The sequence below is a fragment of the Manacus candei genome, unplaced genomic scaffold (assembly GCF_025592945.1).
Source record: "Manacus candei isolate 608988 ecotype Guabito, Panama unplaced genomic scaffold, ASM2559294v1 h1tg000124l, whole genome shotgun sequence".
In the NCBI taxonomy this organism is placed as follows: domain Eukaryota; kingdom Metazoa; phylum Chordata; class Aves; order Passeriformes; family Pipridae; genus Manacus; species Manacus candei.
Window position 1 is genome coordinate 2,614,454 of NW_026138172.1, and position 23,839 is coordinate 2,638,292.

Below are 23,839 nucleotides of genomic sequence, written 5' to 3' on the forward strand. Positions count from 1 at the left end.
GAACAATGACAGGCATGTTGTAGGCTTGGTTTTTCTGACATCAGCACAAATCTGCACACAGAACATCTCTTAATTTTGCTACAGGGTTTGGCTAAAATGCTATGACGATTCTTTCACAGAGTTGAAAATACAGGCCCAGAGAGTGGCCTCCCAGTGACACTTCTGATCTCTAGTCAATCATGCTTTTGCTTCCTGATTACTTTTTTCTTCCTGGCATGACCATCATGCCACACTTCCAGCCTCATTCTGACATGTCCTGTCAATCCTCAAAGAGCCAACAATAGGCAAGGGAAAGGCAAAGGACCACCACCATCTTCTCTCCCCTGTCCTCTTCCAACAGTGACTGATCTTCTTTTTCCAATACAACTTCCTTCCTTTCTGCAGCCAGCATTTCAGTCCCCATACAGGATACTCTTACCCATACTCTTATCTTTTGTAGGTCTGTGTCTTCTGTTTTGTACCAAGTTTCAAACCTATCCAGTTTCAAGTGTTTTCATGTCAGAAAGATAAGAAATGGCAGATTATTTGACCCAAGTGGTTAACAAATATCGATGAGGCTTATCCAGGAAGTGACTTGTTGTCAATGCAAGAAGGCTGTGCTGGGGTGTAGACTGGACCTTGGGTTTATGAGGTACTGGTTGAGTCCTACAAGAACTGCCTGGAACTTTTCTAGTACCTACATGTCTTGCTATCTAGATCGCCATCACCATAATGCCTGTGCTCCTCCCAATAACAACACTCCCTCTTTCCCTCTCTCTTTGCCTTTCTTGCCAACCTATAAGTAGAGATGGACTGATAATTTGAAGTGAGGCTTTGTGTGTGTGTGTGTGCAAGTGTCAATGGAGGGCAGTTGTGTATCAACACCTGTGATAAAGCCTATGAATGCTACCTCCTCATACACAACCCATCAGCTGTGCTAAGTAGATGCTACCTGAACTAGACGTCAGGTCAGTAGGGCTGGGTTAAGGGAATTCTCCCACTGATTTCAGTATCAGTATCCGTGCAACTAAGCTGAAAAGAAACAAGCAGCTCCCGCACAGTCCAGCATGTCCTTCCCCTCACAGAAACTGGTGAACCCTATCTAGCCACAAGGCTGGTGTGGTTTAGATGTTGTTCTTACGGAGGGGATTTAATTGAGCTTTAAAAAGCCAAAGTAAAGGTAAAATAACCAGAGTATAGAAGACTTGACACCATCTCTTCAAAGGGTTAGGTGAGGTGCAAACATCAAGTTCATCACACCCATCTAAACTGCTGAGTTAATGCACCCATCTAGTGAAAGGCTAAGGTCACTTCTTTCTCAGTGCTCTTTTGGCACTATTTAAATATTCCATGCTGCTTTTTCTTTTTATTTTTTCTCTCTGTCCAGTATTGTTTAGAGATTTAAAAATTAAATTAATCAGCATCTTGGAGCGTAAGTTCCAAGGTCGCTTTATTGTGAAATTACAGTGTGACTCACAGAGGCTACAGATCCACCTTTGAGGCTGGACTGGCTTCGTTATTTTTGTCTGTTGTTTCTTTCCACGCTGGCTTTGCAGCAGGACTTGTAGGCACACAATGAAATGAGCTGAGAAATGGCAGTGCGTCATCCCGGGTGTGGCTGAAGAGAGATGTCGCAAAGAGAGATGGCAAGATTACAGGGTGGATCTGAGCAGGATCTGGAGGAGGGTGAAGAACAAAACATCCTGCAACAATAAAAATAACCATTTATGTATGTAAATAGGAGACAGAGAGTTCTGCAAAGTCTAATTTACCTACTGGGGAAAAATCAGGGGAAAAAAACCCAAAAACGTTTCAAAGCACTGACTGCAGACACAAAGACTGACAGGTGCATATACAAATAGCTAAAATGAGACAAACTCTCACAATGGTTCCAACACAGCCAGCAGCTGAGTGCTGTTGCAGAATGGCATCTGTGGGAAGTTACTGTTGTGTCTACTCAAAGAGTGGCATCACTTGAATTTCTTTAGCCAGAAACAAGTACTTCTGTGAGCAGTAGAAATTATGCTGCCTGGTTTCCTGTGACTCTGCATTTTGTGGTTGATTATCCAAGGCTAATAAGGGGTAAGAGCTGAATAAAGCTTTTCCTGTGGTCAGGGCATCCTGTGTGGATTCTCCGGGGTCTAATAATACAGTTCACCTTCCTCTTCTGCCCTTTCTTCAATAAGGCACTAATTTGGATGTCTATCTTCTGCACAACTGCCAGACCTTCTGAAATCTGTCTGAACTTTTTATCTTTAAGGATTCTCTGGCAAATGTCTGAAGTTGGCCAGCTTACTTCAAAGCTGCTGTGGCAACGTACACACAGATATATCATCAGCTAAACCTCATTTGTTTAGGAAGCGAGGGTTCATTTTTTAAAAATAAATCACACCTTCCCCAAAGCAGTAACACATAATCTGCATGCTGACCAGGCCTGCTTTAGAAACCCAGGGCTCAGTTCTTGATAGTTGCTTAGTAATTAAGCAAACGGCGTCTTACACCAGAAGCAGCAACCACAGACACAGGTCTTTCTGTGGGGGTTCATCAGTGCAACTGTGGCATGGGAAATATAAAAATATAATGCTCACTGAAAGGGTACCAATGGGAAATACCCCAGGAACAAAGTGAAGAGGGATAGACCTTTGTGTTTTCATTTAAACAGGAAAGGTAGATGGAAACCAAAATAAATGAAGCTATACTTAAAATCAAGATTACTATATTCTAGGTCAACAAAGGTTGTAACACCTGACCTAAGAATGGGTGGGGATGTTTGGGATAAAGGAAGGGAGGCCTGGAAAATTGTGGAGTTATCTAGATAAGTTTCATGGAATGAAAATAAACAACCGATATCTGCCAAGGGGTACATGGAATAAGTCAAACAAGACAGTCTAGTGGTTTATATATTTTTTGGTGTTCATGAAGAATTGGGTCTGCCAGAACAACAGGCTATCGTGGAAGTGGGCTTTATTTAGCTTCTACTCATGTCCCTGTTTACCTGACCTTTGAGGTTACTGGCAGAAGCTCCCACGGACTGAAGCTGGTCTTTCTGTGCTGTTTGCACCCTCGGCAGAACAAAATGAGGAGCTGCTCAGCTCAGTGCTGGGGCAGGCAGGCAGTGCTGGCAGTTGGCTCTGAGACATTGACGTACCACAGTGAGATGTTTCCCTGTGTACTTGCCACCTGGCAATGTTGCTTTGGGAATACAGCATCATTTTAGAATTGCGGCCAATTCCAAATCTGTTACAACTCATCCCAAAAACAGTCAGTTAATGGGAGCCTGTTCATCAAAGCCCTCTTGTTTAAGAGACACAAGCTGCTAGTTCTCTGCTAATATGAATGTGAAAGTAATTTCAGGAAGAATATCATGATAGATGACAATTATTACTCCTCAGAGACTTGAAAAATAGTGGTGTAGATGTATTTCTGAGCATATGTGTTTAGGAGTACTTTAGGTGACTCCAAAAGCTTATCCTAAAGGTATAGTCCTGCAAACTGTTGACCATTCTGGCTTCACTCCAGCAAAGCACTTAAATATTTGGTGAACTCAGCAAGACTCTTCACATGCTTCAAGCTAACACATCCATAAGCACATTGTTGGACCAGGCTCAGAGGCCGCACTAGAGCCACACCTTTCACAAGAGAAATCTCCCTGAGCTAGTTGCAGTTTTTGTGGCTGGTGTGGCCATTTACTTCCTCACAGACAACTACCAACAGGCTTTATCAACACTGGTATTGTCTGGCCTTGCTGAAGGGGAAAAAAAAGTTTCAGTGGATTCAGCATTTCACTTCAGTGAAATTTCTCTAACAGGACAAGCAAGGTGAGAGGGAGGTAGTTTTGCATGCAATGCTGTGGAGAAAAGATTTCTCTTCCTAAAATCAGCAGTCTCTGGACAGCAATAAATCTACATGATAAAAAATAAAGCTATTCCTAAAATAAACAATTCAGGCTTCGAACCATACAATAGGCAATTAGTTTGAATAATTGGGTGTAACCCTAGGCAGAGAGAAGCTACAAGACCAGATGTTCATACAAAGCTAAACATAGGCTTTACAGGATCTAATCAAATCAGTCCACCATCTGGGATGAGAAGAAAAATCATCTGACAGACCTGGTCAATATGAGGAAATGGCACAAATTTCTGGATAACGAGCTTAAGCAAAATCAATATATCACATGAGTCAGAAATGGAAGCATCCATAAAATGGATTGCACTAGTTCAACTAAATCACATCTGATTTTGCTAAATTAATACCATTTTCTCCTACAAACTAGACCTTAGGTGACCTATCACAAATAACAAGCTGGGAATACTCAGAAACAAGTACATGCAGGTAGAATAGCTCATGGCAGACTAAGGTTCATATACACTCTTCTATCCATACAAAATAAATCTTCCCCATCAAATGATTCTTTTCCAAGCAGTTGGTGTTAAAGCCCTGCAATCGGTTGTTTATAAGTCAGAACTGTAGTGAGTGGATCCTGCTTCATTAGAGCTACCTAGGGAGCCAGGACCTGCAGCAAAGGCTGGAAACAGAAGAAATGGTCTGCATGGTGGCAAATCCCAGAGCTCAGCATTGGGTCACTGCTACAGAAGGAGTGTTCAGTGGGGCTGAGCTGAGCACTCTGGTGGTTTGGAAACCCTGGGCTGGGATACTGTGTTTGCATGGCCACAGTAGCTCTGGCCCCAAATGTGGTTGACTTTGTGTTGTCAGCTGGAAAATACCACAACACCATGCAGAGCCCCTGGGAATGTCCTTCTTCACCTCCTGTGTTCCACTGGGCTTTGATGGTTCTTGGTTGTCCATGCTTAGGTTCACAGTTTAGTGTGGGATGAGGGCTGCATGTCAAGGAGAGGAAACCTGGATGTCTTGTGGGGCTTCCAGAACCAAAACACCCATTGTACAGTGGTTCCAATAGCAGGGGATGGGGCTCAACCATGCAGTGTCTCTTCCACCCTCTGCTCCTGCTATGACACCTTGGGCTGTCCCGTGGGCACAGCTTCATAGCTTTCTGCACTTGAGTGAGGCAAACAGGAAGCTAAAGTCAATCCAGCTTAACCAAAAGCAGAACCTGCTGTTGCTCCATGACATTTTGATTAGTAACACAAATTGAGCTGTCTTCTCTCCCTCCTCCATTTCGTGCTGCATCCCTGGTACCAGCAGCCCAGACATGTAGCAGACAACTGCACGAAGGCTGTACAGCTCAGCCGTGTTGATCAGCCCATGCAGGACTGCTCCAGGGAGGGAGAGAGCAGAGCCTTAAGGAGGTGACAGCAACTTTATTTGATTTATGGGGTATAGCTTTTGATGCAAAGCTTCACTGACTTAGCAACATTTGAGCATGTTTGTGGGTTCACAGATTTACTCCAGTGCTCCAGCAGACCATCTTCCCCTTCTGATACTCCTCTGGAAATAGTTCATGTCAGTGTGTTGTGCACATAATTGATACTGGCTTTCCCAGCCTCCAGAAATCATAATAAAAAGATAGACAAAACCTGGGGGGAGGGATTTTTCTGGCCTAAAGTGAGAGGATTTGGGAAAGACCATGTGACTGCTCCAACCGAGTTTTCCACACATGCATTTTGTTTATGGTCTCTGTGTGCAAAACATGTCAGAAAAAAAAGCTCTCAGGGAAGTTAGGAATCTGTCCAGCATGTGGCAAATCCCCAGCATGACCCAACCCTCCTCCTCCATACTGCTGCCATTCCTAGGATCCTTCTACACAAGGCATTTCTGCAGCAGGAGAAAACCAAGGTAAAAAGAAGTATTTAAGGAACACCTGCTTTCACAAATAGAGGCTCTAAAGGATCCTCAAACAGCACATAGGTGTTGAAAGCCAACCTGGTCCTCAAGGTGAAGGGCAGGGACACCTCGTGTCTCATGGGTTGAGTGACTTCATGGCTTACTGTGACTCGCTAGAGCTGGTTGCAGGGCATTCTCTTTGTCTAACAGTCCTGCATGTCACCATGGAGTGCAGCACACTTTCCCAGAGGGACGGAGGGCGTGCCAGGGTGGTGAGGCGATGTCAGAACAAATGCACATTTCAACACTCCTTCAGCTCACCTCACAGTCCCAATAACAGCAGTGTAATACTTTAAACTGCTTTTGCAAGTCTCCTTTCTACAGAGCAGTTGAAAGGATATAAAAGCATTTTAACAATTTTATAGATCATCTCCAGAGCACTATTGTGGTGTGGGAGAACAGAAGTTTTGTTGCCGTTTGCCCATGGACAGCTGCCAAACTCACCTGTCTCCACTGAGCCTTCTAGGGCCATATCACATCTCTCTGGAAACTCTGCAGCAATCTCTGGATGGCTTCTCACTTTACTCATCTTAAAAACATGTTGCTCAAATTAACCCTTTGTCAGCACACTTTCCTGGGTGTGTTACTCCAAACAGGCAACTCCTTCTGTTTGGGCTTAAGGAAAGTAATAGCTGATAAATGGGTTTTGGAGAAACCAGGACCCTCCTATGAAAAAAACTTCACCCATGTGAAAGTGATTCTAACCCCCTGCAAGTCATGTCCTAATCACAGTTAAGCAGCCTCCAAATTTGACCCTTTTTTAATACTCTCTTGTTTAACAAGGTGCTTAAGAATTTGTCCTTCTGACTAAAGTTTTACTAGTCTAGTTGCATGTTTGCAAGTAAGGTATACTTTAGAACATCTGAAGCCAGAAAGTGGTGGCTTGAGCCAGTGTATAAAATACAAAGCAAATTAGAAGAGATCTGTCACTGATCACATTTTCTTATGGCTCACTTAATTTTGCAGAGTCGTACTTCTAATCTCAAAAATTATCATTAAAACCCTCACATGTGTATGGTTGACAGAGAAGAACTCAGAAGCTTTATTTGTTGACGTACAGGAAATATTTGCCTATCCTCATGTGGAAGGTGTGACAGAAGTGTAGTGTAATCTACTCCCTTATGTATGAATTTCTCATTTTCCATCCCTACAAACGAATATTTACATTCTCCACCCTCCTCTTCTCCTGGAAAGAAAAGTGCATAAAATTATTCCCCATCACATTCTTTCACTGACTTGGCAAAATACAGAGATATACAGAAAGTTTAAATGATATGGAATATGCAGGCATAGCTTATCTAAGATCAAGCCTGCAGATCAAAATCAACAAAGCATCACAAAAGAAAGCCCCAAAGATCTTTTGTCTACCTGATCCCATTTCCCTGCCTACACCTCTTTTTACCCTATTGCAAAATATTAGTTCTACTTTAGTTTCTGCTCTGCAGCAACATTTCTGCTTAAGAAAGATTCTGTTGAGTCATTACCAGCATCAGCCAAACAGGCTTTTCAAGAATGGAGGGGAAAATAAAGGCTGTGGTTTTTAAATTAATTCCGTGCTGCTTAACTCTTAAACCACTAGTGACTTCCAGACTTCCAACCAAGTTAATGCTGAGCAGAATATGTAGCTGTTGTATGAATATGTAGCCCGAGATGAGAGCACTGTCAGTGCTTCTGGGGGTGATCGACTGCTCAGGCAGTGCCAGCCACACACCTGAAAACACTGGGGCAGAAACCGTAGGAAAGGTCTGTGCTGTCTAACCCATGTCCTAAATACTCCCCTCTTGCTGCTTGAAAGCACTGCCTCACACCACACCCACACCAAATCAGAGGCAGGGAATGGGGCTTTTCTACTAGAAGACAGCCGTCATAAAAGTAAAAATGGAAAAGAGACCAGCACATCTCTCCCTCTGTGATGTAGGAGGCACACTCCAGTCCTCCTTCCCCCAGCAGGTTATATATAGGAGAGGATAGCAGTTGCCAAAAAGATAGAACCTGAGTAAGTTCCTGGTACCCTGAGGTTTGAGAGGCCCTCAGGGGAGCTGACACTTGGAGTGAGAAAAGACAGAGGAGGCAAAAGCGGATAAGGTGATTTTCTTTGCCTTGGTTTTTGAAGCAATCTCAGCCTGCTAAGCTTTCAGTTCCTGCTGCCAATGGCTATTTCCAAAGTTATCTTTGAATGGAAAAAGGCTGGAATCCTTCTCTCTCTCATTCTCTCTCGCTCGCTTTTTAATGAAAGCTCAGTTTAGATCTGATATCGCTCTAAAAGGTTTGCTATCAAAGTTTATTAGACCCACTGGGACAGATCACAGTTTGCAGAGGCTCATAGTTTCATGGCAGATAACTGTAAAGTGAACAATTCAATGTTCTTCAAAATGCTCATTTTTCTAGGGCTCATCTATAACACAAAGCTGCACTGTATTCCAGCATCATTAAAAGCGATCCCAGTTGATTATATGATGCTGGCCACAGTTTTGTCTTTGGAGCAAAGTAAAACAGCCAGCAGCCCCCAGCCTGTCCCACTGGGTGATGCTAAGGCAAGTGGGATCCCATTTGCAGTGAAGGCAAGCCCTACCAGCAAAACAGGATAACGCCTGCTGTGTGCTCCTAGAAAAGGTCAGAACTTTAAAAAAGCAGTAGGAAGTATGAGAGCAGTGTCCCTTTAAAAATCCAGACTTGCCTTTCCCTGCTTAATAATAATAACAGCTAGGAAAGACTCCTCTACCTAGGGACTATGCCTGAGAAATTTCAGCTGGAAGGCAAAGAAATGAGAGGAGGGATTAGCACCTCAAGCTTCCTATAGAATGGTTGTTCCTTTTTTTTTCTTTTTTAATAAAGTCATTGGTATTATTATGTGGTTTTTAGTAGACTATCCTCCTCAAAATGCATGGGAACAAACACCATATCTGGTAGGATCTCTGACTGTAACATGTAACACAGAGGCACCTATTTATGGTGTGAAGGGAGGGGAGCTGTTTCATTTCCCAAGACAGTAATGGAAAGCATGATGTCCTATAACTAAGGGTGGTGAAGACTGAGAGAGGTACTGGGAAAAAACATTCACAGTAAACTGAAGCGTGAAAGAGAGTTTCAGGGCAGATATTTGCATGATGCATCATCAACAACCCTGGGAAAAGGCTGAGACAAAATGGTTGATTTAAGCGATCCAGTCCTTGAGCCAGCAACGCCCTGTCCTTCTGCTGCCACTTCACATGGCTTTACACCTTTCCCTGTGACTTCATAGTGTCATTTGGTCTAGAGCAGGAAGCTAAACTAAACTCAGAGGATCTGCTGGTACTCAGATGCCCATGCTCCCTGCCAGGCTTTATCCATCCAGAGCTTTTGGCCTATGAATGTCTCTCACCAGAAGCATGTGCAACGATTTGATAGCTCATCTGCTTTCTGATTCCTTAACAGGTCATGCAGATGGACCAGAAGCTAGATGACATCCTGAACACACTCCAGGCTCAGCTGGGGGATCAGCCACAGGCACAGATGCCAGGGCCAGCAACCCCACCTGTCAGACATCTACAGACAACCTCAGATTCCCCCCCAGTAAACCGGAAAATTTGAAAGCTGGTGCAGAGCCACATGTCACCCTCTCATTCTTTTACATCCAGTTATTTTTAAGTCTTGGTGTCTTTGGCTATGTCATCAGTGAAATGAAATATTCTGCTGTAGTAGATTAAATTAAAAAACAAAACAAAAAAAAACCAAACCAAAAAAAAAAAAAAGGCAAAGAAACAGCAAGAAGCCAGTCACAACCTTAGGAGAGCATGAAGTTTTGCACCTGTTTTATTAGCCATCGTTAGCTAACCTCTGCCAGTCCACAGCAGTCCCGTCCAGATAGGCTAAGCACACAAGCACGGGGCACTGCTGTCGGGGCACTGCTGTCGAGGTAGGCATCCCAGAGAGGGTTAGGATGACCCATTTGTGGGCATGGAAGGGGAAAAGAACTGTTCTTTTGGCATTTAATCACTAAGTTTAATGCTCACAGCATGCCTGAAAGGGGGAAAAGAGCCAGCATTTGAACATGAAACAAATGGAAATCAGTGAACAGGAAAATTAAACAGCATGTTTTGACTTCTACCAAGCAGTGAGGATCATAAGAAGGGCAGATTTATATGCTAGTGTGAATGACAAAGTAAAGACAACAGGCTACTGATTAAAAATATGGAAGTGTACACAGGCTGGTTGACATATGAAAGACTGAAGCAGACTTCAGCTAATTAAAGCAAAGGGTTGCAAATGAGATGAGATGCGTGTTGAAACAGACAGGCAAGAGAGATAGTATCTGCGTAGGCTTACTGCACAAGAACTCTGTAATAGCTATCAGCTATGCTGATGACTGTTATGCAAAATGTTCTCAAGCTTTTACCTTTATTCAGCAGAGGTTGTTGACTGCAGTTGCCTTAATTTTAACATAAGAAACCTGTATGGTAATTGGCTGTGAACTATCTGTAGAGCTGGGTTCAAGCCACTGAGTAGCAGGGTGCTGCAGGAGGGCTGCAGCTGTGATTGAGTGGCAGGGTTTCTTAAAGAAAACAGAAATGCACAGCCTGTTGATGAAAGTTAATCACTGTTTAAATAAACTGCTGTATATAATTTTAAATGAGAGATTTATTTTTTTGCCTTGTAATCTGGTTGTAAATCGAGTGCATATGGTGGCTGATGTACTGTTGTTAAAGAATACGTGGTCCAGGCAGCTCGGCTCGCAAACTGCAGGTTGAGATGCAGCTCCAGCTCTGGGCGGGAGGCCGCGAACTGCCAACCTTTGGGATAACAAGGTGGGTGACGCCAGCCAGAGGGATGGACACGGAGATGGGGGCAGGAGCCAGAGACTCGGGAGGAAAAGCGAGACCTGAGTACGGGCAGACTGTGAGGGTGTAAAAGCCCAGGGATTTTTGTTGTGGGTCCTCCTCGGAGGCACCAGCTCGGGCTGTTTCTGTGTTAATGTGCCGTGAATAAATGGCTTCATGGAACCAGACATCTGCTTTGGGAAACCCCGGGGTAGAACCGGTGAGGAAAGCGGGTCTGACTGTGTGAGTGGGGTGTGTGGGAGCCACGCAGGGACCCATCAGTCACTGGAGCCGCCCTTGGTGAAGGGACTTCGGTCCCACCAGTGAAAATCCCCCGCCTTGGGAGTGTGACTGCCAGAGAGTTTGGGAATGGTCAGACTGTGAAGTTTCCTTAACACTGTCACCGTGAAATGGATCGTACCTGACACTTCAGAAAAGGGACAATAAAACACTGTTGCTAAATATCTAAACAATAAACCTTACTAACAAGGGTGCAGTGTTATTTACTCGAGTCTTTTTAATATATTTGCATAACCAACAATTTGAATGAGCAGAAGTCTGCAGAGCAAAGACCTGATTCCTGGGAAATCCTAAATATATTCTATTCCCAGTCATATCCATGAAAGCAAAGCCTGCACTGCATTTAAAGGCAACCTGAAAGACTGGTCCCTTAATAAGCATTTATTTGGACAAATGAGTGGTCCATTTCAATGTAATCAAATTAGTTTCTAACTATTACCTGTCCCTTTAAAACTCTTTCCCAGGTTTGTGTGTCTGGGAATTCAAGCTCGGAAAGAGCACAATGAGACTGATTCCAATCTTTAGATTTGCAGGCGGGTCTTAGACAGAATATTAATGATGTGTGAGAGGCAATAAAAAAAAAAAAAAAAAGAAAGAAATGTGGTTTTAATTAAATCGGCTGACAAGCTGCCGTTCCATCTTGTCTGATTACTACAGAGTTACTGAACATGACCAAATACAGCATGTAACATGGGAAAATGGTAAATAATCACTGTCAGAGCATTGAGTTGCTCCTGGCTTTCAGTCAGGGTCATGAGCTTCTGCAATGGTCCTTCATAAAACCTCACTGACTCTGGCCAGTCAGAGCTAAATGGACAACTGGACACCAAAGGTAAGCATGGTCTCATGAGCCACAGGTAAAAACAAATCTCCCTGGAGATTCTGCAGAGTTTCAGAAGATGAGCAGTGCAGCTTTCAGCAGAAGAGCTCAAGGACTGCTGTGGCCAACACAAGGTGGCACTTGCTTCTGGTACACTACAGATATTTGTGTGAGGGGTATGTCTGGTCACTGCTTGGTGGACCAAGGAATGCAACAGATTTTACTTATTATTGAGCCTCAACAGTAGTGATCAGGCACTATACATATAGTAACACCTACTACTCTGAAGTGCCTGGAAAATCCAGTTAAATAGATTACTAGTGGTCTCAGCTACAGAAAGTGTCAGAAGGGATTAAGGGGTGGGAGGAAAAGATAAAGAGGCACACAATGGTCCCTTCAGAAAAATAGAATATGTCTCAGTGTGTGTGTGTATGTGTTTGTGCACGTGTCTGGTTTTTTTAAGCACAAGCCAAGGTTTCCCCAGCAGTGAGGCCAGAGCCCGAGCCTTTAAAGGTTTTAAAATCCAGCAGTGCTGGCCGTACATCTGCTTTACAGCTGGCGTTGTGGACACTGCAGTGTGGCAGAACACGTTCAGACAGCACGACCACAACAATCCCTGTTGCTAAAATGGAGAGATAAGGGTGTGGCCTGAACAAATTGCAGCGAGGAAGGAAGAAGACTGGTGGGAGACACCCATTTTCACAGCATACGATGAGACTAATGGTAAAAAAATAAAAGCAACCGTACATTAGCAGTACTTAAACAAATCTCCACACCCACAGCTAAGATGAAAGTTGCCATCTAGCAACTGATTGCCCAAGGGTAAAAGTATACATAAGTACCACTGATGTGGTCACCTGGCCTTCCTGATCCCTCTTCTGAGCAAAGATGGTTTTGTATAGTGAGCAAACTGCATATTAACACATTTACACTTGCCTTTGTTGAACTCTATGAAGTTCCCAATAGGCTCACTCCTCAAGCCCGTCCCTCCAGATGGCATCCCTTCCCTCAAGCCCATCAGCTGCACCACTCAGCCTGCTGTCATCTGCAAACCTGCTGAGGGTGCACTCGATCCCACTGTCTGGGGCACTTAATGAAGATATTAGTGTTTGTCCCACTACAGGCCCTTAAGGGACATCACTCATTACTGGTTTCCATTCTGACATTGATCTGTTAACTGAAACTCTTTGGATGCAACCAGCCAAGCAGTTACTTATCTATGTAATATTCCATCCATACCTTGCCAAATCTGAGGAAAGATTGTCATGGAGGAGTCTACCAGAGGCCTTAGAGGAGTCTGGGTAAATGGCATCAGTTGTCACTCTGTTGTAGAAGACCACTAGGTTAGTCAGGCATGACTTGCCCTTGCTAAGGCCATGTTCGCTCTCTCTAATCACCTCCTTGTCTTCCATGTGATTCAACATAACTTCTAGGAGGATCTATTCTATGATCTTACTGGCCACTAAGGTGAGGCTGACTGGTCAGCAGTCCCCAGGTTCCTCCTTATTTCCCCTTGTAAAGCTGAGTGTGATATCAAGCGTTCCTCTTTAGTGGTGGCTCTAACACAAACCAAAATTACAGAAAATATTGCAAGGGAAATCCGTGTGTGTGTTTTTATCTCCATTTTTACTAACACTAGTGCACTTATGTTTGTCCTAATAATTTCTCCTTGATGGGAGTCCAGCTGCTGGCCAGACTACATTCATCAAGCTCACTCCTGCAACACCTCTTCTCACATCAGTAAAATAGTAACAATTCCATGAAGTAATATGTCCAATGAAATTATCAGCACTATGCAGCCAGGTCTGCAATGGTCCCATGTTGTCTTTTGATTCAGAACAGAGGCACAGACCAGGCAGTCAAGGTCTCTCAAGGCCACAATATCAGCAGGATACTGTCAGGAATGCAGTTTACCAGTGCATCAAAAGACATGAGTACAGGAGATCAAGTAAAGATTAACTATTTATTTTCAAAAAGATCACATGGGTTTCTACCCAATCCAATTTCATTGTGGAAGATGCATGGTGTCCTCCCTTACCAGAGACATTGACACCAACCAAAACAAGATTTTCCACATTCCTTTTAATAAAGCTTGGCATCCTGAAGTCTGCTGTCTGCCTATGATGATGCAAGATGCTCAGAAGTCATTACAACAAAGCCCAAGGGGATTATTTTCTCATTTCCATAATTATGCAATCAGTAATAATATCATGAACCAATCTTATCTCAAAATGTGTACTCAGATCTTTAATGATTATATTTCTTAAGTGTTGTGTGGGATTAAAGTCCTGTGTATGATAAGGCTGCAGCAGTGAGGGAGATAAAAAGTTCAGCTTTCATCAGCTGTGGGCTTTCATTCCTGAGAAAAGGTAACTGTGCCCCTAAAACAGATGATATGGGTTACAGATTAGAAATCTACTGCCTCGTCTGGACACTCTCTTTATCTTGGAGAGCAAAAAGTTAGAGAAGACTGTCCAGACACAGCTGTCCATTTCAGAAGTGGGTCTGTCCAGCAGCCCTGGATGTTTTCCATCCAACTACCTTGCCCTGATATCACCAGAGGATCCTGTGCTGGAATTCTCTCCAATCTCTGTAGGGCCATGACAACTAAATTCCCAGCTCACTAGAATGAGCAGAATTCTTTTGGTGCCTCTTCTCAGTGATGTTTCAAACCTCAGCCCTGAAGGGTCTGTACTCAAATAATTTTAGCATGCGCTGTATCTCATGGAGCCCTAAATGGCAGGGCTCATTCAGCACTTTTCTGAACAGTCTGAACAATGTGTCTAAAAACAAAACCATGGTTTAGGAAGTAAAATGCCACTGGGTGAAGAATCTCAAACATCAAAATTGCATTACCTAGTATTCTGAAGGAGTACATGCTACTGTAATTGTAATGGCCCAGAAGAAGCATGGTGAAGGGCCCAGGTGTAGATCTTTCTCAGGCATGATTTCTAGCTCCAGCAGAGCCCAGTCAGCAAAACTAAACAAGATGGTACTGTGCTACCTCTGTGGTAGGAAAAGATTTGAGTTCCTCTCAGCCTGCCTGAAGAGCCATCTCTTTTCTTAGTTAAACCCACCTCTACTCCTAGTCAAGAGACAGTCAAAAGTAGCTGGAAATATCAAACACTGAAAGAGAGAAAAAAGTCTAATTAACTAATGGTCATCATCCCTTTTCCCAAATGCTTTTCTAACCCCTAGAGGACCATGAGCCCTGGATTGTATTTGTGTTACTGGTGCTGGGGATGTGCATGTGTTCTCTACAGCTCTCTCCCCATCACACACTAAACATTGCATCTCAGACACGAAAGACTAAATCAGCAAAGAGCATCTTCTCTACAATAAGCTGTTTTGCCAAAATGCTTACTATATTGTGTTTAGCACTCATTATGGTTTACAGTGGCTCCCAAACGACTCCGTAAAAGTACAATGTCTCTGCTTAGATTCCTGGCTGAAAACCCGTTTGTCTTGGGGTTTGGAATTGGTACATGTGGGTTTGTGAACAGAATTTTAACTCATCTTCATTATGCTGTTTGATCTCTCCCCGGGTTGGGTGGAACTGTGTACAAGGGACCAGCCTGACATAAGCAGTTAGGGGAAAGGGATTTTTGAATCATGTGATTAATGTAACTGCTGCATTTGTCTGTCTGATCAGACAGGCAAAGGTTGTTCTTTGTTCAACCAAACAATCCTAATTTTCAATAACAATGCCTTGAAGCACTTGCCTGAGACTCACCTTGGCCTTAGAGGGGAAAGAAAATTCACATTTCAAAAATACCTGTTAAGCGTTACTTATGCATTGCTAAAATGCAGCTTTCCTTCTTTAGTGACATGGGCCTTATATTGTCATGTCTGTTGTTAGGAGAGCCTAAACACAGCCAAACAGCCTAGTAGCATTTTACACCTACTTTACCTAAGGACCAAGCTACAGAGAAGCGATGTTCCCAGTGCTTCAAATTAAGCAACCTCTGGCCAACTCATGGGTTATAGATGACCCTCACCAAAAAGGTCTAAGAGGCTCTGAGAGATGGAAATGCTTACAGAAGCAGCATAAGCACAACAGTGGATATACATGAGTTCTGCTTGCTGCTAAGATATTCAGAGTCCTTGAGAAGCAGAAAAGGTGGGAATGGGCTCTGGCCACATCTCCTGGCCTCTGCTTCCTCAAGTGAGCAATGATTTGCTTAAGGCTAGCCCAGCTCCTAGTTCAGTCATCTCTGACACCACGGGTGATGTGACAGCAGGCAAAGGCAGTGTGTCAGTCCCTCTCTGCCTGCAGCCTGCCCTTTGTCATCATCCTGCAGTGTAACACAAAGTTATTCTGCTTTTGAAGTTTGGTGACCTGGGAGACTTCACAAGTAGGTTTTGAATTTTGATCCAGATGACCCCAGCCCTACTTATGGAGAGAAGCTCACATGATTTCTGACACAGAGGTAGATCCATGCCATGCCTGGTCACTAGGACCCTTCGAGTAGCCTAATGTTTATGGTGGCTGGGGTTTATAACATCAAGGTGAGGGGGAAGGGAGAGCATTCATGCACTATTCCTGTAGCAAAGGAACAATTGCCTGATGCAGTGTCCTCATTCTTTTTGTTTTCTTTGCTCAGAATTTTCTCCTTTCTGAAACACGAAACAGCTCATTTCTTCCAATCTAAACAAATGATCCTGCCAGCTACTGATTTTTTCCTCCTTTCTACTTCTGATGGTTGATATTTAAAGTACAAGTTTCCATTTGTTTGATAGCAGGTCAGGAGGCCAAGAAGAGCTAGGGACAGCTCCTGTGACACATCAGTACTGTGCCAAACTCTTCAGTTTGGCTACAACGTGAGTGTCATCACTCTTGGATTGCACCAACCCCATTGGCCAACTCCCAGGAGGCTGCTGCTTTGGTTGTAGGCAGAGTGTAGAAAGAGACCGACAAAGTCTCCATCCTCAGAGCCACATATGTCCCTTTTACTGTCCTGGTGCCTTCTCTCCTCTGTTATTGTCGTTTCCCTCACACAACAGTCCAGGTAAGTCCATCTTCCAGATAAGGAGGGCTATTGCATTAGGAAAGCTAGCAATAAACTTCAGCATCAAACAAGATCTAGTCTGAAGGGCTGCAGCACACAGGCTACAGTCATTCCTTTCCACAGGTTTACAGGGAAGAGCGTTAGAACCAAGAATGAAAATTTCTGCAACACAGACCACTGAGAGGTTATGTACTTGATGGGTCTGTGCTCAAAGCAGGCTAAATTCAATGCAGATATGAATCTAATGGAGTCATGGACTTACACCACAGATGAATTTGGCTTGATCTCTCTTACCGTGTGTCTGAATAAACAGTTGGTAGGTTAAAAAAATACCTGGCTTCACTATCCTTACTGGAGATCTGAATTAGAGTTAAAATTTTCCAGTGGCCTGGAAAACCCATATATTACAATGGCAGATGGTATTTTTCACCACAGCAAATGCATGAGCTTGGACACAGAGACAGAGATGATGGAGGTTCCCAGTGACAGATCTGTTTTACGAATGGCAATTACTTTGAGTGGCTTCTCAGATCCCTAAGCTTCCCTTTGAGTTTAACATATGAATGAGCCCAAAGCAAAAAAATTGCAATTGCAGCAACACTTGCACATCCTGCCTGACTTGGAACAAAGTCTGAGAATGTTGCTGCATGTTCAGTGCTGAATAGAAATGGTTAATTATTGAAAATATGTCCATAATTATCAGGTGGAAAAAAGCTCCCAAATTATTTGGGCCTTGGCCATGTACCCACTTTGCAAAAATAACATCATTTTCACTGACAACATTTTGCATGAAGCTGAAAATTAAGGTGACAATGAAACCATTGAATAAGAATAAAACCAGCTTATCTTCTCCAAGCATAAATAGCTGAAGGATTGGTCTGTGGCAAGGAATCACCTACAACAATCATGCTCTTTCATGTTCTGGGATGGAGCTGCTCTGTGTACTCCCCCCTCTACCCAATCTACTCTCCAGCCTGGGTGAAATCATGTCTTTGGCCTTCAGCAGGCAGTCCTGTTTGAAGTGAATGGTTTGGAGAAGCACTCTAGCCCTGGAGCCACGGGTTACTGGAAATGAAAAAGCAGACTGACGTTGCACAGCTTCTGGTTGCTCCTGACATAATCTGGAGTGGGGAGCAAGGGGGTATGAGGGCTTCCTGCTCTGTGTGAGAAGGGGAGATTCCCGGGGGAATAACAGAGACCATGGTCTCACTGATGAGAGTCCCACAAGACTCAAGGCAGACCAGCAAAGCAGGTTCAGCCAAGAGTCTGAACCACCTGCCAAGTCCATGGTGATGAAGAGGGAGGGAGGGAGGTCAAGCTGGGAAGTCAAGGCACAGGGTCAGGCTCCAAATCAGTGAGGTGCAGCATAGCTCAGGCAGGCACCAGTAGGGAGAGCCCCTCAGCTTAAAAGCAGTTCCCAGGCAGAGCAGAGGACATGGGGGCATCCTCCAGGCCTCTCCTGACTGCAGCTCCTATCAGCCAAAGCCTGGGTAGAGGGGGAAATATGCTGTGTCCTTCCCACCACCACTGTCCTACACACCCGGCCACCTCATGACACAGTGGTGGGGGACAGGGGTGGGGACAGCAGTGCTGAGGCAGGGGATCACCTGTTCCCCCTGCCACAAGCAGCATCAGTCCCTCCTGCAGGAGCTTGTGCGTAGCTCTTGGGAACTCAGTGGTGCTATTGAAGCAGAGTTACAGATTCCCTGCAGGAAAGAAAAGCTTAAAACAAAAGGATTATAAAAGTAGCTGGAAAGTTGGAAAAATGCATAAAAAAGAGTCAGGGGAATTGGATGAATAAAAAGCTCCCCCCATTTGCCCCCAGGTGCCAGCAAGGTAAACAGTCAAATGGCTTTGCTTTCATAAAGTGCCTTTTTTTTTTTTTTTTTTTAGACTTTTGGTTCTGTTTTTCTTCTTTATCTCTCCACAGCAGTCGCTGACAGATGACCTTTAAAGCCCGGGAGAGCTGCACCAGCAGGTGATTTACTAACAGCTGTGCCAGTCAGCAAACTGGAGGGGGGCAGAGGTCGCCGCCAGCCGGGGCTGCCCGGCCAATTCAAGGGTGGGATTTAATTAAAGAAAGATGCATTACACTTTTTATTGATTTGTGTGCGTGCACACGCAAGCCTTTTCTTCTTTTCTTGGTTTATTTTTTTTTTTCTTCCCAGTCCCTGCACCTGAACATTTTATCCTGGACGTGTCAGCCCCGCCGCCTCATCCCCCAGGATGCTGCTCCCTGAAATCCCATCTAACACTTGCAGATGGGCCTGGGAACAGGTGGGGAGGAGACAAGGGGAGGGGAACCCAGCAGCTGATAGCACAGGGCATCCCTGCTTGTCCCTCAATATTCATGGGGTGCTGGATGGGTATTTCGGGAAATGCTGGTTTTCTTTTCCTCTCCCCCTGCAGTAAAACTCTGCCCTTCTTCTGTGTTCCAGATGATCCATTAGGAGAGGTAGGAAAAAGGCATTAAAAGGACAAGTTTTGTCTAGGATCAAGGACTTGTCCACTAAAGACAGTGGGCATTTTTGGAGCAGCAAAATGAAGAGTAAAAAGACAGAGTAAAAATTCCATGGCTTTGTATTCACAAGCATCACTCATTATTTTCACTCATGCACCCACCTAATCCCCTTTTTTTGCCAACTCAGACTTTTATTATAACTATTATTCTGCTGTTATATTTATCAGATTTTTTTGAAATATGATATTCTCACATAAAAAAACTTCTGTTCAAGTGAGAACTAGAAATTAGTGAGTCTTTACAGACCCAGAGCTACAAATGTGGAAATTCAAGTAAGCAAGCTCAGTACTGAGCAGACTTAAGTCACAACACTTCTCTTAAGAACTGAGTCCAACTGGGAAAGAGCACCTGCAAATCATGGGACCATCATTTTGAGGGCTCAAGAGCAGCAAAGAGAGATCACTTTTCCCAAAAAGCCCAGTGCAGAGGATGCTGACCTGTGCTGGGACACAAATAGCACAAGAAGAATGGCCAGAACAAGGGCTTCTGAAAATTAGGCCTCTCAGTAACTTCAAATACATTAGACAATCCTTCTGGGGCCTCTCCAGATCTCATCCAAAGTTAGGGGAGAGCCTGCATTCTTATTTTGATTATATTTAGGTATGTGTTGTATCCATTACATTGACTGATTTCATTAGCCTGTAATGGCTGGCTAATAAATTTGCAACACACTGCAAGAGCTGCAAATAGACAAGAAGTCTATTGTATGAGGATGAGAAATATGCAACCTTAAAAGAAATACTAAAGGTATTTTTAAGTATCTGATAAAATTCTTTTTCTACTTGACTTTCTCAACTTGTGAGTTTAAAAGTGTAGTGACCATCTTGCCTCACTCTTCCCTGGCTAAGGCCATGGCTTTGAGAAAAGCCTCAGGTTTGCTGGCAAGTCTTTCAGTGATGGACAATCTGCTGTTCTAGTAGTGAAATTAATCATTCACAAAATAAATAAGATTCCGTGTCCAAATTTGTCCAAAGACCTTTTTCAGTCACAAAATCTTACAGGGAAGGATCAGATAAATTAAGAGTAAATCATCTTGCTTCTATTCAAAAGTCACTGCCTTTACAGATGTTTCTATTAAATCACTTTGCAGTCTTCCCTTCCATGGAGCTTCTGATGACTCTCAATGGAAGGCAGATTTCCTAGGCTTGGTGAGATTTTTTCTGAACCCTTTCCAATCTTCCAGTCTCTTTTATCTGAATTGTTGGTCTCTTTCCAAGGTGGTTGTCATTGGCCTGGAAATTCCTGTGACAGGTTAGGTTTCTATGGACCACAGCTGCCAAATTTCACTTAAAAGTGTTATCTACAGCTAACCATCCTGGGCTCAGGTATCCAGCTGTGATGCATTCAAGTCCTGGTGGGGTTCACATGGCTTCTGCAAAATGCAAGAAGAGGCAGCCACGTGAACCAAAGACAAAGGAGGTTTCCAAGCAGTCAAGGATCTGTGGGTTCCTATTGCCCTCTCACTCTGGTTTCTACCTTTTTGGTTTTTATATCCATACATTGACAGCAGCCATTGTCTGTATTCTACAGCCCTAACTTGAGGCAAACTCTTTCCAAAAATGGATGTTTTTGGTGTAGCAGACTGGCCTGGAATGTCTAGATCTAAACTAATTACACATCCATCACAGACTTCCCGTCATCCCGCCAAAACTGGGATGCCTGTGTTTGGCTGAGCCTTTCAACACAACCAAGGCAGCTGTATGTCCAGTTCCCTTTAAAATGCACGGGAAATAAATATCCAACATCACTATGTGGCCTTGAAAATCCCCCTGCAATCTCTAACCCTCACTTCCCATCTGTAAAACAGGAATAACAGCAATTCCTACCCCATATCTGCTTTATCAGTCTTGTCTATGCAGACCACAAATTCTATGAGACATGAACTGGCTGCTACTAAATATAGGTACAATGTCTAGCATAGTTTTTATTAGAGCCCCTAGGCACAACAGCTCCATAAATATCCATGTTGACTTTTTCCAGATTAAGAACACATCAATGGGAGCTTTGCTTGAGTAAGAACTGCAGGATCTGGCACTAGTGCTCTTAAACCCTAATAGGAATGAGAGAGTCTGAAGCCTCTTCCAGCCTCATTCACTGGTATCAATGCTTTTAATACCAAGTTAGCTGTTGTGACATAAAGGGTATGTTTCTCTTGGTGCTGTTTCTTGGAACTGAAGAGCCCTCCTGAAGTTTTAATTTTCTTTACTGAAAAACCCTGCTATGGTAAATCATCAACTCACCAAATTTATAGGAGGCACAGCACTTGGTATGTCACGTCTCTGAGCCCAGCCTACTGATTCACTTACTTATGCTTTTGTTCTTTTGCTTTGTAGTTCTCTTGATTTCAGCAACTGTCTATCATTTTCATGTGGCTTGCTGGCTAGAATGCCCCCTACTATTCCAATAATCATTGCCCTGCTAGAGTGTTTATTGCTGACTGAATGGCTGCACAGACTGGTAAAATGACCTGTGCTGTATGAATTTTCCCTCAGGTCTCTGGGGCCTCACAATTCTCAAAAGAATGTAAAGGAAGGAAAAAAAAAAAAAAGAAGCTTAGTTATGGGGAAAGGTCAAAGTCAAGTTTTCCTGCAATAGCAGATTTCTTCACATGCCTCTGATACTGAGCACTCATCACATCACCTTCTATACTCAAAAAGCAGCTGTGAACTTGCCATGAGATGAGAACTGAGCTAGGATACGTTTGACAGCCTACTGTGCATCTGGGCATCAAGAGACTATTGCTTACACTGTATGTGTTCATCTTCTACAAAACATGCCCCCTGGATGGGGTCCCAACACGAGTGACTGCCTGGTTGTTTGGCTTGTATTTAAGTTGAGGTTTGTGGTAGGTGTACTGTAAAAAAAAAAAAAAAAAAAAAAAAAAAAAGAAAAAGAAAGCAAAACAAACAAACAAAAAACCAAACAAACCACACATACACATACAAAAACCAGTGACCAGTACAAGATAATACACAGATGTGTAAATACCTGTGGGTAGATTTCCAAAACAAAGACTCCGTCTAACTTTTATCAGTGGTTTGTTTTCCTTCTGGCTAAGATTCTCAAAAGTGGGTACCTAAAATTAGTCTCTCCTGAGTAAAAGCTTCAAAAGCATCTTAATAACACAGGAATCTAAGTGCCTTGTAGGACACTTCCTAAAGGCTCTGGAAAGTCTCAACCCTCCATCCACATCTTTAGTGATATGATTTTTAAATGCTTGGAGCTCACAGTAGCTGCTGTTGCAGCCGAGGGTGAGGATTCTTCTGAGAAGCCCGAAGAAGTGGGGCATCTATCACACTTTGTCTCCTGGCCTGACACTTTTCCAAGAATCACACCTAATATGGATTTGCATGTTCAACATGACTCTAAACCTAACCTACCATTTTTTTAAATCCTGGAGTCAGTTGCTGTGCCATAGATACCACACCAGGGCATTTGTAGTTATGAATCAGACCACAAGTGCTGTTCTTCTGGGGAGGATTTTACAGTGCTGTTATTCCCATATCCACAGCTCATCATTGATGTCAGATATGCTCACTCTAGGCCATAGGGGTTATAAAGGGCACCAAATAAACAAGCACAATTTCTTCTCTCATGCAAATTTTATTACAGCTGTATGGGGAGACTGTAAAAGACTTCTGTGTTTAGCTGCTTCTTATGGAAAGAGAATTTTTTCCGTAATACTAAAAAAAAAAACCAACAAAGAAAACAAAAACCAAATTACACCCTGGAAGAAAGGCCAAAGGACTCCTGACACAGCTATTTGAGAGCAAGCTGATCCACTCTACTTATTCTACAAGAGCTCCCCATGGAAAACAGAACAAAAAGCAGGTTTTTTCTTCTAGGAGAATTTCACTTACTGAACAGGGTAGGATGTGGAGCAGAAATCAGTTAGCAAAGAAACATCAAGGCCTGGATGTGTAACGCTGGGGATGTGGTGTGCCCGGTGCAGGAAGCTGGATCTCTGGGTTTTGATCACACCTAGGGGAGCACGTCAGCTCCCAAGGCAATGCATCCCTTCATCCAATACATTCTTCAGAAACAGAGGGAGCGACCCTTGCCATTGCCTAGCTGTCTGTCTCACGGGGACAGAGTCAGAGAGAGCTGAAGTAAACCCAGGCCAAGGACTGGGAGGGATCAATACAGCTACAGAAACCCTGGCAGATGCCGAGGGAGAAGTGTCTTTGGTAGCACTCTTCAGCCACACTCACAAATTATTGCTGGTCATGGGAATGGAAACTTAGTTGCTGACACGGAAATCAAAGAGAAGCAGTAAAAAAAAGGCAAGGTCAAAACCTTACTCAACGCAAAACCTCTTCATTTCGGCTAGACCTAAGCAAGCATTTTACTCACTGAATTTAACCTTGCTCTTGTTTCCATGTGGGTCACCTAGAGGTTATGGCTTCCTAATCTTATGTATCGATCTCATGTCTGGGCCATTTACAGGATATATCATATGTCTCTGCATTGCTTGTCAGGCATTTGTTATGATATCGAAATTCATACAATACCAGTCAGCCTTGCTATATACAGGGTCACACAGTATGTCATCTGTAGTCTCCAAATGAGGTTTTCTGATAAAAAAATCTTTATTCACAAGGTGAAAATTCTC

General features: G+C 43.5%; 2 protein-coding genes and 1 long non-coding RNA gene across 3 annotated transcripts in view; 2 read left to right on the forward strand and 1 right to left on the reverse strand.

The window, feature by feature from the left end:
• LOC127462293 (potassium voltage-gated channel subfamily KQT member 1-like) overlaps positions 1–9,516 on the forward strand; it is a 480,876-nt gene extending 471,360 nt beyond the window's left edge. Inside the window, exon 16 of the mRNA XM_051770771.1 lies at positions 9,196–9,516. Coding sequence (XP_051626731.1) covers positions 9,196–9,351 — 156 coding nt within the window. The 3' untranslated portion in view covers positions 9,352–9,516. The remainder of the gene's footprint in view (positions 1–9,195) is intronic.
• LOC127462296 (probable G-protein coupled receptor 19) overlaps positions 1–23,839 on the forward strand; it is a 667,268-nt gene that overhangs the window by 486,119 nt on the left and 157,310 nt on the right. The window lies entirely within an intron of this gene.
• LOC127462303 (uncharacterized) lies at positions 1,467–5,940 on the reverse strand. The gene is made up of 3 exons (XR_007900404.1): positions 5,821–5,940; positions 4,744–4,995; positions 1,467–1,682 (listed from the first exon to the last, which is right to left on the reverse strand). It is a non-coding gene; the product is annotated as an uncharacterized LOC127462303 (long non-coding RNA).